Here is a 16,190-nt window from a genome sequence, read left to right as displayed (position 1 = left end):
CTATATATATATATAGTTCATTGACCGAAACTCTGCATTGCTCAGATTTACGAATGTGATATTGACGGTGGTTTGTTTGTCCCAAAATCTGTTCACATACGCTCGCAGGCACGCACTCGCACACACGCTTCAGGTTTTCTCGTAGATCCTCATTGTGTGTATAGGCATGTATAGACCCGTATCCGCTGATTCCACCTGATCACTCTCCGTGTGTTTCACCTGCTCCCTGTCCGCGTGTTTTACCTGCTCTCTGTCCGCGTGTTTTACCTGCTCTCTGTCCGCGTGTTTTACCTGCTATCTGTCCGCGTGTTTCACCTGATCTCTGTCCGCGTGTTTCACCTGCTATCTGTCCGCGTGTTTTACCTGCTATCTGTTCGCGTGTTTCACCTGATCTCTGTCTGCGTGTTTCACCTGCTCCCTGTCCGCGTGTTTCACCTGATCTCTGACCGCGTGTTTTACCTGCTCTCTGTCCGCGTGTTTCACCTGCTCTCTGTCCGCGTGTTTTACCTGCTCTCTGTCCGCGTGTTTCAACTGCTATCTGTCCGCGTGTTTTACCTGCTATCTGTCCGCGTGTTTCACCTGAGCTATGTCCGCGTTTTTACCTGCTCTCTGTACCTGCTACCTCCGGTGTCTTGCAGGTTCTGACTCGGACATAGCGGCGTACGGCACAGAGACGATGCGTGACATGCTGCGCGCTCAGCGGAAGCGGATGAAGAACAGAGCACTCGACATGCCTGTATCGTAGCTACAGCGACCTCTAGCGTCGGAGTCAGGAACGGCGAAGGGAGAAATCGGCGCGTCTGTGTTTGAGGATCGAGGGATGTTAATGTTTAGCAAGGACATTGTTACAGTAATAACTGCTCAAGGGTTTTTTTGAATAACACGATAATTAATATGTGATTGTGGTGAATGAAATTCCGAAGGCATTTTAAGGCCTCGTTTGTTTTCGTGTTACATTTTTTTATCACGTCTGCCAGACGATTTTATTCGTGTGGAGTCGCAAATGTAATCGTCATTGTGACAGTCTCAGTATTTAAAAAATATATTTGTAACAACGCGGGAAAGGGGTTGCGATTAAATAATTAATCAGTGGTCATAAACTTCACAACTGTTAAAGCTTCTCCTGCATGATTGCAATCGCTGTAGTTTCGGTGAAGATTAAATAAATCTTCACGTTTTATTATATCGACATAAGGGGTTAATTTGTGGAAATGTACACGTTCATCGCAGTCTTAGGCATAAACCAGCGCTGTGGGTGACCCAGCAATAGAATAGAGAATTAATTAATTACTATTAACTAGCAATGATGGCGGTCAATCGGCATGTTCACGTTAAATTTTTGCTCGTTCTTTTGCGATTGGATAATCCGATATCGTAATATTTCACATGTAAGAATTTGTAGAGTCCATTCTTGTTCGCTAATGAGTAAAACTTATTTAACAATATCACGGTACTATCTTGATTTCCTGAGTAGATATTGCATCTTTTATTTTGGGTTTCACTCTTCCTGTCTATACAGTAAAAACCCGCGTATAAGAACCTATAGTGATTAAGAACCTGTTATGCTAAGATTTTTTATTTAGACCCCCTTGACATATAAGAAACTGTTTTAGCCGAAAATTTGAAACAGGTTCGTATTTGATAAAATGCAGTTAACAAGTTTAGTGGAGTAATGTACAAAGATACAGTATAGTGCAGTTTCATTGCATACATTATGGGATTATGCCTGGTACCATACCTTATGCCTGGCCAGGCATTATGTTTGCGGTGTTTTAAAACAATCTCGTTTTGTTTTGTTGATGTTTATTAGGTATAAAGGGCATAAAAAGAATCAAGATAACATAGAATAGGGTTTGTATTTGTCTAGATTGTAGTCATTTAGAGATAATTATATGGATATTTTATATAAACAATGGACCGCACCAATATTCGACCAGCAATAAGCACATTTTTTTCTTAAGAAAATAAGAATTTATTAAGAAACTAAATAGCCTGATTTCCCAGTAAACACCAATTATATAAGAACCTTTTTAAGCTAACTTGTAAAAATGCAGGTTCTTATACGCGGGCTTTTACTGTATTGTTTGATATACTGGTAGAAGTTCTCTTACTGTCGCGCAGGGATGATCTTGACGTTAAAGCGTCTCGTCGTTGTGTGGAAAACTTCAACGATTAAAACAACATTTTACACAACGCAAATTTAAAACCAGAAAACCATATAAATGGTTCTATCCGATCACTATAAAGGCAGAGGTCTATAATCCCCTATCCACAATTTCGAAATTCGAAAAGATCAAGACCTCGGCTTGATCGAGACAGCAACATTCAAATAATGAAAGTTATAACTCGGCTTTCTCGCTCTGTAACTCAATCAAGCTGTGGATAAAGCTCGTTACTCGTGGACACGGCAGGACCGACTCCGCGCCATAGAGTTGAATCACATAGAACCTTAAATTCGAGCGCATTAATTCTTACCATGGTACGGAAGATGAGTTAGGGCTTTCCCTCAGCATCCACCGATGTGGCAGTATCCCAGCATTTATATACAGTCATAATAAACATGGATAGTCTAAATATCATAACAAGACAAACATGTGGTGGCTGAAACATTACACTTTAGTTTATTACAAACCTACCATGCATGGCATACCCTCATATAACAGTTATATATCGTGAGCCGAGATAAGAACAGGAAAAATACAAGATAATGCTATTCAAAAGTGTACGTAAACGAATAAATCACACTTTCGTACAACGAAAAGTACAAGATAATGATATTCAAATGTATATCTACGTAAACAATTAAGTGACAAAAGGGCATCGAATTAACATTCGTTTTCTATTCCTATTATTTTGGGTCAATTCTCAATGTATGGAAAGCTCGGTTGCGATCTAACCTAGATAATATTAATTTCTCTGGTATATTTCTTATTTGCATACCTCACTTTTATTTACAGGAAGTCGTTGTAATTAAAGGCAGCCCTTAGCAGCCTATAGATGATAGGGCCTATATTCAGAAGTAGCCGCTATATTTAATGGTACCTAGGTTGGTTTCCGCCATCCTTCATTGTGATTTAACTTGCCTATAATTCACCGGAGTCGGATCCTCCATCATCCACCTGATAAACAGACCATAGAGCAGTTGTGGATTTAATCCACGGGATTTCCATCCAAATCGAGGCGTACAGGATTTGCCGGAAACCGAATATATTCATCGTCCCACATTGTGAGCGGCTCTGAATCGCATTTTCCCACAAACGTTGCAGGCTTGACGTTTACCCCGAGTTCTCGGTGGTTGCATGCAAACGACTTGTTTTGCGGCAGGTATGCATACAGCGAGAACGTCTTGCGTGTTGCCTGGTAATAATACATGTAAAACTCGATGTCTACATGTCCGTGCAAAATACCATTGGTTAGCCATCGATTCATGACGACATTCTGATCGGGAACATACGGAATGAATTCGCTGTCCGTTGTGAGGTTGATCGACAATAGAGGTAATACCCAGTCTCTGAATTGCCTCCAGTGGTTCGGCATGGGAGCGTAGGCCCAGAGTCGGGGTATACGATAGAGAAAAGCTGTCAGGTTCTCGCAAACCGTACACAGAGGGTCACGCCATACTTGTGTGATAGGCAATGCCGCCCTGGGTCTAGACAAGACGATGTTCCCGCCGTCGCTGTAGCCGCCGTAAGTAATACACGCGGCCTTCAGCCACCGGTAGTAGTACGGCGACAGTCGCATATCGTCTTCTAATATCAGTCCGTAATTGCCGGGAGAGACGTCCGGGTTCCAGCAGTCTAACCATTGCGCGGTTACGCCGACGTTACGAGGGCGCACTGTCAACACTTTCTCACCGTGCGTGAACTGGAATCGCTCGGCCACCTGCACGGCCTCGCGATGTCCGGCTAGCTTGTCTTCGGCCTTCGGTCTGTCGATGCAGATGTGCAGCGTGATGCGCTCGTTGTCGTACGCGGCTTCCTCGAGCGACGCTAGCAGACGCCGTAGCGACGCAGGCCGGTCGTACGCGAGCACCGCAACCTCCAGGTAAAAGTCCTCCTTCCAGTTTCCAGGCGCTAGTTGCAGTTGAACCAGGCCGACTAGCAGTAGCAGCAAAACGAATAGTGCACCCGCTGTAACCTGTACACAGGTACGCTTTCGCGTCAGCCAGTCTATGCGCATATCGACTTTTATTATTGAATATCGCAGTTTGCTTGTAGAAACGCCACCGTTTCCCAATAGAGAAGGCGACACAATGTAGTATGAGCACGCTTCACTTTACTGGCGCATAGGCTTAGGTTTGGTCGACAAGTATAGTGTGGTACGTACCCGGGTGTTACACTCTTCGATGTGTGAGTGATTAATCAAAGAAAGAAACTGGTTTGACAGATGACACTTATGTTTATTAGATAGGCGGTGGCTACGCGACCGGTTCCGGACGAGGAGCCGCTAGGCTACGCGTCCGGACATTCACCTCACACAGTGATCTTGCTAATACACGCGTGATTGTACACATGCTGATACGCTAGTATGTAGATGCTGATACACTTGTAGTACACGCAGGGGCGGCGCCGCAGGGGGGGCAGGGGGGGCGGTCGCCTCCCTATCATTTGCAAGAAAAAGGAAAGAAGAAGAAGAAAAAGAAAAAGAAAAAGAAAAAGAAAAAGAAAAAGGAAAAGAAGAAGAAGAAAAAGAAAAAGAAACATCTTGCAAATGATGCCCCCCCCACCATCATTTGCAAGAAAAGGTAAAGAAGAAGAAGATTCTTGCAAATAATAGGGGGATCGCCAAAAAATGAGTGATGTAGCCTACAAGCTGGACCACTTTCATCGAAAAATCGAAAAATTAAGTGTCGAAATTCAATCCATATAAAACCTGTGCTTAATTTGATAATCGATGTCAAGGTGTTATTTCCTTGGGAGTCCCAAGTTGGGACCATCATTTATCGATGATGCTGTTTCCCGGCGGAAAGGTAGGCACACTTGAGGGTGTTAACAACTTGTAAATTATAATTACAACGTTCAGACTGATCTCTCATACATACTATTACGATGCTATCTTATTTTTTACCTCCCGACCCACGGACAGTGGAGGCGAGGTTATGTTGATCGGGTCTGATGCGTTTGTGTACCGTTATGGCGGCGCGCCCGCGGCCCTGCGCGCGCGCGTGCGTCGAGTCTGTCGTAGTGGTTGTGGGTGGATGTGTGTGTGTTGCAGACTTGTGTGTGTTGTGTGGCAAATGTGTGTCGCTGTGTGTGGTTGTCGCGATGCATAATTAGCGCGTCGGCGAGCGAGACAGCCACAGCCGGGTGGCTGTGACTGAGCGGACGAGCGAGCATACATGTCGCTGCGCGTATATCGTGGTATTCGTGTGTTCGTGAGTCGTATGGCGTATAGTCGTGGCGGAGGTAATGCTCTTCCGTGAGTGCCCTCTGTATAGTTTTAGTTTAGTGTGCTGTATGCCGCAGTCGTGATGTGTGTGTGTGTATAGTGTGACGTGCGATTCATCTCTTATCCGGTCAGTGTTTTTTCTCTCCTCTAAAATGATAAAAACAATTGCTACGCCATAGATTGAAAGCATCTACTGGTTCCCCCACAGTCCGCCAGACCCCTCTTCTTATAAGGATGTCCGTTACATAGCAACTTGAATTTCAACGCATCCTAAGCTAGTTCCGGAGACCCTTTTCGACATTAGCCGCGCGTTCAGAGGCATACCAGCATTCAACAACAATTAGTTCCAGAAGACCATATTATTCTAGGTCTGAGTTAGTTCCAGAGCACCCCCCCCCATTTTTAAAATTCGCAGTGGACACATAGCCGATCCTACTATTAATTGATGCTTGGGGGAGTCAGCCCCCCTCCCGGGGATTTCATCTCTTTGGGTATATGTTGTACTGGTTCCTGCACCATTTTTTTTGTCGAGCAATTTGAGGGCTTTGATAGCACTAACTCTGGAGCTTCCACCGCGACTGCCGGGGCTCTGCCTGGACCCCAGCACAGGGGCCTTTCAGGCAGGGCCCTGCGGGGACATCCGGATTATCATACCAGTTGCGCAAAAGTTGTAATTGCCGTACACACGAGTTTTACGACAAGTAGTACCCAAGGCTCGCTGGGTGGCGCTTCCATCAACGACAGGTAGCAACCTGGTCACGCAAATGTTGATGAATTCGGTGTAAGATCACTACCGACATGACGATAGCTGCTGGCTGTTGAGGGGCACGTTGCCATAGCCATAAACAATCAACTGTGCGACGACATCATAGGCAACCATCTGAAGCCTCTCTTGTTATGTATCATATGGCCTTTAAGCTGTCTACAGGGCTGTTGGGGATGTGATAGTTGTCCTCATTTTAACGTTTCGTATGCATGGTGATATCAAACACTTCGGATGACAGCAGCGACACGTCGCCGTGCGTGCGTGTAGCACGTACACGTGCTGTGCGTGCGAGCTGCTTGCTACGTTGACACGTGACCCACGGTGGCTTGCGTACGTTACACGCCGATCGCGTGGTCGCGCTCGCGTTGTTGTACGTACGTGCGTGTTGATCAGTGTGCACGTAAAAGTCGCGTGGTGTGAGTACAAAGTGCGCACGGCGTGTGACGTCACCGGCTAAACTACGAAATGATTATATAACGAATAACAATGCAAGCCATGACAAAAAAAGCGTCAAAGGCGCCGCCTGTCTGTTTTGCTAAGTATCCGGTAATTATTTATTTATTTTTTTGTTGGTAGTTAATTTTATAATGTTTTTCTCATTAAATAATGCTGCTGCGGTTATGCCTGGAAACACTTCTGCGGAAATTTCGACGTGGTATTACGCCACGCACGTCAGATCGAAGTAAGTTACGCAAATGTTTACTGTAAATTTTTAGCTTGACTTGAATCGCACTAAAAAGTGCCTCCTATAGCGATCACCAGAATTGGTTGGTTACGATATAAAGATAGTGGGGCATAAGTTACGAGACGCAACTCCACGCAACTAATAGGATTTTATAGAGTTTTGAAGTACGCAACAAGGCACGAGGTGATCGGCAGAACACGAGCACGCAAAGGGCGTTCCTACCTTAGCGTTCTCACCGTTGCGATGATGAGTTAGTGCGTATAAATATTAGTGGGCATAAGCAGTTTAGCGTTGTTACTGCGGGGCGTCAGGGATGCTCCGGGACCCCCTACTCGCGCTTGGTAAAAACGCATCTGAGGAGTCTATTTTCAAATTTCCTGGGGGAGAGCACGCCCGAACCCCTATTCGCCGTGTCCTGTACGCACGCCACTCGGTTTCGGCCCCTAAGAAAATACCCTGGCGCCGCCTGGTAGACGCATGAGTGCGAACGGGGCGCTTCTCTGCATCGCTGATTGCCGGTGAACTGTGTGTGTGTGTGGTGAGAGAGAGAGGAGAAGATGAGAAGATAGAGAGAATGAGAGATGAGGAGAGAGAGAGATCGAGCGAAGAGAGGGCACGGAAATATGAACTAGGATAGACGACAGCAGTGCATATATTGTATATTTACGGCAATCAGCATATGCGACTACTCGCACGTAACATCCAACAGTGAACGAAAGGTGAACTCTTACGCAAATAAATCTTCTGTTAGAGCGTCAATGCTTCCTAATTGTAACGACCTAGCTTCCACACATTAAGCTGAGTTTACACTATTAGTATTTTTAGTCACGAGTCAAAAGTCGACGAGTTGATCAATTGAGTTTCAACTTTCTACCAGAATTTACCAGGATTACGTTTCTACCAGCATTTACATTATCGACCGCGAGTCGGCGAACGTTTCAACATTTCACACGCAGTGTGCGCGCGTATGGAAAGCATTTTGTACCAAAAAGCATAAAACCTAGTTTTAGACCTTAAAACCGGGTTTTAAGGTCTTAAAACCCGGTTTTAAGGTCTAAAACTAGGTTTTAAGGTCTAAAACCTAGTTTTAAGCCATAAAACCGGGTATTAGACCTTAAAACCAGGTTTTAAGGTCTTAAAACCTGGTTTTAAGGTCTAAAACTAGGTTTTAAGGTCTAAAACCTAGTTTTAAGCCATAAAACCGGGTATTAGACCTTAAAACCATGTTTAAGGTCTAAATTCGCATTTTTGCATGTAGGATTAATTCGCTCCAGGTGTAAACCGTGTGCCGCCAATAGAAAAAAACGCGCGCAGAAATTTGAGTGGAGGGACACACGTACCTCCTGATTGCTATTATATTGCTATTATCTGAGTGGCTGCATGGCAAAATGTCGCATGATCACCTGGCTGACCAAATGTTGAGAAATTAGAACTTATGTTCTAATCTCTCAACTAGTTTATATTAACTGGTTGGGCGCTCAACTTTAACGTTTACACTGCCGACTTCTGGTCGATTAGTTGAAAAGCTTATCAACACGTAAATTTTTCAACCAAAAGTTGATAGGGTAAACCCAGGTTGAAACTCGGAAATCGCACATACATACCTATGCGCGACGTTTACGATTGTAATTAGTTTATTAATTATATAATAAGGAATAAATACTGTAGCGATGAAAATCCACGTGAGTTAATTTCGGACGCTTGGATCGGAACCTATTCGAAGATAACATCATGTATTGTACGTAGTATAACGTCATGTATTGTAATATATTGTGTGTGTTGTAATCATCAGATTACGTCATGTATTGTAAATGTCATTTAACTCGATGTCATATGTATTGTTACTATAATGTATGGCTGACTCGATGACCGCATGGTCCTGTCGCCATGCCCGTGCACTGTATAAGCAAAGTTATAACTGTTTGATTTTTCCCACTGTTTGATTTTTCCACGTTTAGCACAAATAAACATCTTGAAATATTGAAATCTTGAAATCTTGAAGAGCGTCGTAATGCATTTTGAATAATTGGCACCACAAGCCAACTGGCATTGTTAACCTTTACGACATAGACGACATTGACCGTAGACGACATTGACCATAGACCATAGACCATAGACCATAGACCATAGACCATCATGACCATAGACCATAGACCATGCATAGACCATAGACCATAGACCATGACAACCAAGGCGACATAGATTGTGATAGTTTTAGATTGCCACTGGAGGCATTAGTTTAGAGAGTACGCATTAGAGTTACGTCCAAGATAATTGACCATTATCAAGAGACAGTAGAAGCAACACATGCAGATAAGAATCAGCAACCAGGAACACTTGGCCGCAAGCCAGGGGCCAGAAGGCGGGGTTTGGAAGCGGTCCAGAATGACGCAAGACTGACCAAGCGGTCACTCCATCGACTAATGTCCAAAACCAACCAAGAGGGCAGATAGGCGAGAATGCCGGCGTGTGAGGGAGAACACGCGAGTCCACCGAAAAGCCACGCCCGAGAGATATAAGGTAGAAGCCGAGAGAGGAAAAGGGGAGACGAATGAAGGAAAGACGGGAAAGATGTGAAGGGGGAAATGTATGGAAGAAATGTATTATGAAGGCGAAGGGAGAGCGAGTAGAGAATACGACTGACAATGTCACTGTGCTGAGCATTGAATAAAAGAACATTCTCATGTGAAAGCTCGCGTGTTCGCCTCATACGAACTGTGTTCTTTTACCATCGTTACATGTGTTTCGTCGCCTCATACAGAGACTGTGCCATTTTCCCACATTACATTTGGCGTCTGTGACCAAAGAACGTCGGTACTCCTTTGCGCACGCAACGCAAGAAACTAGCGATGTACGATGCACGCGCTGAGACACTAAGTGAAGACACAACTAGCATGATGAAGAAGAGACAGAAGAGAAAGAAAGAAGACAGAAAACAATGACTATTGATTGCAGCATACTGCAAAGACTGTGACGTTTAAAATAAGTGTTGGAAATGCCTACGAACAATAATGCGACAGCTATTAGGGAGGCTTATAAGCTAGAACACTGATATCTACGACCTAGCGATCAAAACGAAGCGAGGAACAACAGAATACGATCACGACGAAGCAATAAAGCGCAGCATATGATCACGACGAAGCAATGACGATAACAATGCGATCACGCAAACTAACCACATGGCAGCTGAGACAGCTCTGGATAAGAAACCTACTGCCAGCATGCGAGCAAGCAAGGGAGCATCAGATACGCGAGCCGCTAGACGCAGCGAGAGACCCGCTTGATAGGAGCGAGAGAGAGGAACGACACAGCAGTATATATATATATATATTACGGGTAAGTGAGACATCTTATGTCGGCATATATATATTACGGAATTAATGTTAAAGCGATAACTTTCAAACCACATGCTTCGTAATATACGAGCGTATTAGCGAAATGCTCAGGCACTTTTCCTACGTATACCACTACCACCGCCGCCGCCGTCCTCATACTGGTCCTGAATATAGTCTATTGGATTATTCATGACTTATACATTATCGGTATGACGGAGCTATACAATGAGATGGCACGGATTTTCAGGGAAAAGATTAAGCCTTCACTGGACATCGTGGTAAAACAGTTTATTTACGGCTTATGAGTTTCTGAACTGCGTCGTGGAATGCCCTATTTGATACGTAAATACGTGGAATAGTACTAAATCTGTGTAGTTAAGAATTCATCGGTTTCACGCATTCAATTGTCGCAGAAGGCAACATAGCGTTGGCTGTTATAGAGCCAAGGACGACTCGAGGTGTATAATCTGCCAATCTACATAAACGTAAGGTTTCAGGGCGAACTGCGTACGATCGGGGACAGAGCCGATTTATCAACTAATTAATTAGTTAATTAATTACGTTTTGATGTTTGGAAGATTCGGGAAAGTGCGCAAGGCAATGCCCCCCCCCCTGGAATTTGATCAGCCTACGGCCATGTACGTGACCGTTTTGTGGCATATGCCGTCTCCACATGTTTGTTCTTTGTTCTTTGTTTCCGTGTGCATGTGTTTTCAAAGTTTGAATTTGTGGTATGGGAGCTCGAATAATTTAGTTGCCTTGGTTATTCTAGCATTTGATAAATACGTAGAAATAGCTAAAAACGGTAACCACCTTTTAAAAACAACTATAGCGGCTATGAATCATTGATAGGTAACTTGCAGCATCCATTATGTCTTTCTATATAGCTATTTATTGGAGAACGTAGCAGCAGCTTTTAGTGGCCTTTAATGGAAGCTTGCGAGACAAAATATCAGTGCCACTAAAAGCTTATATAGCCATATATATTTTCATTTCACGTCCTTTATCACGCAATCCTTTATTGGAGCACAACCTAATAAGCCTGATGGCCAGCAGGTTCTGATATATTTTCGTTCTATCATTACTATATATATATACTGCGTATGCACGACGGACATACTGTAGGAATGTGCTCTCCTGCAGGACCCGGTTCCACAGTCGTGGATTAAATTTAACTCTGAGTTAAGGAATTTAACTCAGAGTTAAGAGTTAATTTACGACTGTGGAACCGGGTCCAGAGCAGTAGCGTCCGGGAGGATGCATCCCACATAGATTTTAAAGGAAAATAAGGGAATTGATCGACGTGCCTAACACATGTAAGTTACCCTAAAATAATTGTCCGGACAAAATTATCTGTTTAGCGTTACTCATGATATGCGCGTTTGATTTCTTAAACCTGTAAAAACTATTCCCTCGTCATTAATAAGGACAAAAGTAGCACGCAAAATAAATGCTCCATATGAACTTGCTCAGGTTTACGCTCTGCCATTGAAACAGGCGTTGTTAGCGCCTACTACGTGTACGCCTGGTGTTACGTCAGGCGTTGTTACCGCCCCTATATTGTTTCAACTCGTTAGATCCGTGTTCGCACATAAACTGAACTTCCTAATGGAAGTATCATATTATTGAAATTGTACAAGTCGGGAGTATATTATACTCAGCACTAGTTTTATGCGAAAAATGCCTACATCGGTGTGTCACTTTAATTATTATAACATATGCCATATAATAATTATGTGTGTCTGTAAGTGCATTACTTATAAAGTGAATGGGGGTTCAATAGAGCCTCACCATATACGACACAAATAGGCGTACGATACAAATAAAGACTGCAGTTGCCTCAGAACGAATGATGGGTATAACTTTCGCATTTACCTGTGTATGTGTTGCTGCTTACACAGCCGTGTTGCGTTACCTGGGTCACTGTTTACTTCCCCTACTCTCACATTCTATACGGACAATACTCATTATCCTTCTACGTGGAAAGGCGGAGTAATGCGGGAAAGGCGCGGGAAAAGTGGGGAATTGATTCGGAGGAAGATGGAGGGGATGCAGAAGAAGGCGTAAGCATGGGGAAAGTAAGTGGGGTCAGGGAGAAGAAAGGCGCAATGGTGAGGGAAGACCGAGTGGGTGCCGGAGGTCGAGGCGTGGCCCTCCCTCGGGGTGGGGGCAGGCAGAGAGACCCAGCGCAGGGGTGCGTGGGAAGCATCGGTGAGGAGGGTCGAACATTAATAAGTAATTAATTGCCTGAATATAAGTAACTAATCTTGACATCACGTGTCGATTAGGTTCCATTTGTATGTCGTAAGAATTACTGCCCCACCGACTTAAATTGTGCAATCAAACGTGAAAGCTGGCAATATAATATACATATAATATACATACAATACATATATATATATAGTGTAACGAACTCCCCGCATCCTATCGTCCTGTCGCGTGTCTCAGCATCCCAGGTCGATGTACAGCATCCCTGGTGGCTATGACAGCGATCACGTGATTCCCACCGGTTGTATGAAGGAAACCTGTGGGGTGATGTGTGGCTTGTCATGTGATGTGCGTGACATAAAACATGACTTGATCACGCGTCTCTCGTGATGCATGATGGGAAGGTAAGAAGCCCTACCCACGCTGAGCTTGTGGTATAAATACGGGGCTATGCTCTCAGTAAGGCAAAGTATACGATCTGGAGCGACCGAGACGGGTCAAGCCAGCATTGCGGCCACAAGCAGGAGGGCCTCATCTTCACGGATCACGTAAGCATACCAGTATCTAGTTAACCCCTGCACAGGGCAAGCAACTCACTACAGGGTGTTAGTTAGTACTGTTTAGCTGTTCAGTTCATCGTGTATATTTCTGTACCCCAGCGACAACGCTGTGTGGGATTTTGTGCACCATCTTTTAGTTCACCTTAGTCTGTTGACTAAGGCCGAATAAAAGCCCCGGGCCTATTCCCGGCGTAAACACTTTTATCAGCTTGTTCTGATTTTTACGTGTTGCTATTTCTTGTGTTGACTCCTACACTACAATCCAGTGGTCGAACCTTCATTCGTCGTCACAACTAGACGTAAAATCGTTGCACATATATATATATATACACATACATATACAAATACACATACAATATATATATATATATATATACACACGTGTTTAAATTACTAATGCAGGTAACGCGAATTTACGACAATGCTCCATTGTTGGTGAAGTCACCACCTGCAGCTGGGTCACTCACCTTGCACTATAATATATCAATTTTCAAAAGCATTTGATTGTTTCACATTTTACTTTCATATATTATAATAAGTTATCACACTTTAACTTCTTCCTCTGTATGTTGCACATTGGAAATGCTTCATCATGCAATTTATATGCCATTATTATACACCTTTTACATATATATCACCCATATTTACTTTTTATCTACCACCTCATTAGGTACCACATTGACAGACATTCGATGCAGCACAGGTTATTCTATTCCTTCAACGGCAGTGAAAACTTGTGTATGAATTATTTCTAAACATGTTTAGTCACAAAATTTTAGTCCCCCAGACTAACGTTTTGTCGAAAACTACACAAAGCCTGTTGTACATATGAAATCGTCATTTGTTAGCCTTATTCAGTATGGGACTAGTATCTATCCTGACCCAACTAATTCTCATATCAGGGAAATAAACACAATGATTTCTTTGGTAGTGGAAGACTGTATTCTATCATCAGTTGATAAGCTAGCGATGTCAATTTCAATGACTCTGGGGTCAGCAGACAACACTTATTACCCACAATAATTGTCCCACAAGTGTTATTGCACCCAACTTTCAGGCTCGGTAACTGACGAATCTTGGCACGTCAACGATTTTAACATAAACCTGTGCCTGTATAAATTAATACAGTTCTTGGTTGCATACAATGAAAACATCGTTTGGCCACGTGATGTGAATATAAACATGTAAATACCTACACTCACTCGAAAGGCACACTTGATTTAATAACACTATAATCACAGAAAAGGATTTCGCAGTCCTTTAATTCTTGTATCATTACCTATTTAAAACATGCATTTCCTTTCGATAAATGTACATAACGGCTCCCTGGTTACTGGTGTTCTCATTAGCAATAGCCATCAAAACTTCAATAAAGGTGTTTAAAACTCTTTGAGCTGTTATCGTCAGATTAGCTACACTTCACGTTCCATACAACCGGCTTCACTAAGTGGCTCCATCGAGGATGGGATAATCTATGAAGTCCATGGTGCAGTTATGCTTGCCCCAGTCTCCCTGGCACGGTGCCCACTCCAGCTCAAACAACATCAGTCTATTCTTCTTGGGGGCAGGCAGAAGTAACGGTGCAGGAATGTAGAGAGTCACCTGGGGTCCCGCCACTGGCCAGTAGCGTCCCACATTGAATCCATTCACAAATGCAACACCCTGAAAGTATGGCGAACACTCCAACCTAAAATTTCAGTACCGTTCAGTAGCAATACCAGTAACGATGCAGGTACATATTGTGGATTAGATCGTCAGTGCTTGAATAATATATGGACGTAAATATAAGATGAGAAACACATTAGCTTAATTCAAGTATAATATCGAAAGGTTCAACGTTTACAATTTTTTACACTTGTTATCTGGTTAATATATTTTTAAAGACCTCATTTTCCACAATCGCACACTTTGAGCAGTATTTATTTTTTACCTTGTACCATCCTGACGCTTTTAGGAAAGTATCAGCAGGCTCTGTCGTGTTGATGACAAAATCAGCCACGTAAAACGATGCAATGCTTGGATCAGTGGCTGTGAATAAACAATAATATAGGTTTTAGTAATGTTTCAAAGTATTCAAATAAAAAATAGATATTCAAATTGATAGAATTTTACTAAATTTGTATAGTAATTATTATAGTAATTAAAGGGTACTTTGTCTACATCAGCAATGAATTTATCACTTTATATACCTCTACTCAACTACAGAAATGTTCACCACCGTTTCTGTATCCCCCACCCCACCACCCATGTACAATCTTATTGATTTCTGACCTTGTAGTGGCAGTTATTTTTACCATATATTACGGTAAAACAAACCCAACTCCATAACACTATCACCTTGCACACGTTCTTGCATAACTGGCACATGCTTTTTCATGTTGCTGTGGATCATTAATGCATGCTTCGACCTCCATCTGTTTTCCATTTCGTGATGTAGATGTTGTTTATTACTAGAAATTGCAGGCTTCTCTATTATCTGAATATCGTTCAAGCTTTGGACATTCCAGGTATCTTGTGTTTGAAATAGTTTAGTATTATTAAGAGGGAGTGAGTAGATCTCCCAGTTCAGTAAAACCTTTCCATCCATAGTAACATCATCAATTAGGCCCTGAAAAATGTTCAAGAATTGCAAATAAGAGACATGTTCAATTAATTTAAGTACATTTTCTCACAAATTATCAGTTGATACCGAATTTTATGGCAATTTATATTCTCGTACTATTGCATTGTAAGGTAAATGTATTCATGCTTGTACCTTTGTGTCATTTATTAATGTTCCATAGCAATTCCTGCCCAAATTTTCTACCAGAATGTCCAGCTGGTTGCTGCCTGCTTTAAATGAAACTCCCATAAAGTAGTTTCCATTGATCCTGCTCACAACACCATTTAGTTTCTGAAAAACACATGTTACATGCATATAGAATAGCTAATATTTATGATAAATTCTCAAACAATTAGATGATAAGTCATATAGCAACTGCTGCATTCCTCTGTGATGTGTAATTTCTATATAATGCATTTACAACTCATCACAAATGAAAGTGTCAATGACACTATAGCTCACCTTGGGTGTGATAGAAGAGAGAGATGATATTTAAAATTTGGTAAGTGTTTCATTTATGACGGACCAAAATGAGATCAAATGTCCATATTCCCTGTTTTATACTAATAGAAATTTCACTGTTTTGTTTCAGGGTTAGTTTTGATGCAAAAATAAATGTTTCAGATCTGAAAGTCTGAAATCTGGG

At 42.6% G+C, this 16,190-nt stretch overlaps 3 protein-coding genes and 1 long non-coding RNA gene across 8 annotated transcripts in view; 2 read left to right on the top strand and 2 right to left on the bottom strand.

Annotated features, from left to right (window-relative positions):
* Positions 1 to 607, bottom strand: part of LOC106805138 — a 2,585-nt gene extending 1,978 nt beyond the window's left edge. Inside the window, exon 1 of the long non-coding RNA XR_001393400.1 lies at positions 268 to 607. This is a non-coding gene — a long non-coding RNA (uncharacterized LOC106805138). The remainder of the gene's footprint in view (positions 1 to 267) is intronic.
* Positions 1 to 1,445, top strand: part of LOC106805136 (epidermal growth factor receptor kinase substrate 8-like protein 1) — a 62,533-nt gene extending 61,088 nt beyond the window's left edge. For both annotated transcript variants that reach the window (XM_014806620.1, XM_014806621.1), the window contains exon 21: positions 639 to 1,445. In XM_014806620.1, coding sequence (XP_014662106.1) covers positions 639 to 745 — 107 coding nt within the window. In that variant the 3' untranslated portion in view covers positions 746 to 1,445. The remainder of the gene's footprint in view (positions 1 to 638) is intronic.
* A 1,150-nt stretch (positions 1,446 to 2,595) lies between these two features.
* On the bottom strand, positions 2,596 to 4,566 carry LOC106805137. Its single transcript, XM_014806622.1, has one exon. It carries the CDS (start codon positions 4,177 to 4,179, stop codon positions 3,151 to 3,153), a length of 1,029 nt encoding a protein of 342 aa, XP_014662108.1. The 5' UTR covers positions 4,180 to 4,566; the 3' UTR covers positions 2,596 to 3,150.
* A 4,797-nt stretch (positions 4,567 to 9,363) lies between these two features.
* LOC106805139 (beta-galactosidase-like) overlaps positions 9,364 to 16,190 on the top strand; it is a 52,808-nt gene continuing 45,981 nt past the window's right edge. For 2 of the 4 annotated variants that reach the window (XM_014806623.1, XM_014806625.1), the window contains exon 1: positions 12,689 to 12,930. In XM_014806623.1, coding sequence (XP_014662109.1) covers positions 12,833 to 12,930 — 98 coding nt within the window. In that variant the 5' untranslated portion in view covers positions 12,689 to 12,832. Of the gene's footprint in view, positions 10,176 to 12,688; positions 12,931 to 16,190 lie in introns of those variants that run through there. The other 2 variants (XM_014806627.1, XM_014806626.1) reach the window with 2 other exon arrangements.

Source organism: Priapulus caudatus, unplaced genomic scaffold, assembly GCF_000485595.1.
Source record: "Priapulus caudatus unplaced genomic scaffold, Priapulus_caudatus-5.0.1 Scaffold101, whole genome shotgun sequence".
NCBI lineage: Eukaryota > Metazoa > Priapulida > Priapulimorpha > Priapulimorphida > Priapulidae > Priapulus > Priapulus caudatus.
The sequence above is the reverse complement of the archived record's forward strand: the minus strand, read 5'-3'. Positions and strand labels throughout refer to the sequence as shown.

Coding starts and splice junctions, on each gene's coding strand:
- LOC106805137 (XM_014806622.1), bottom strand. CDS start 4,179: ATGCGCATAGACTGGCTGACGCGAAAGCGTACCTGTGTACAGGTTACA.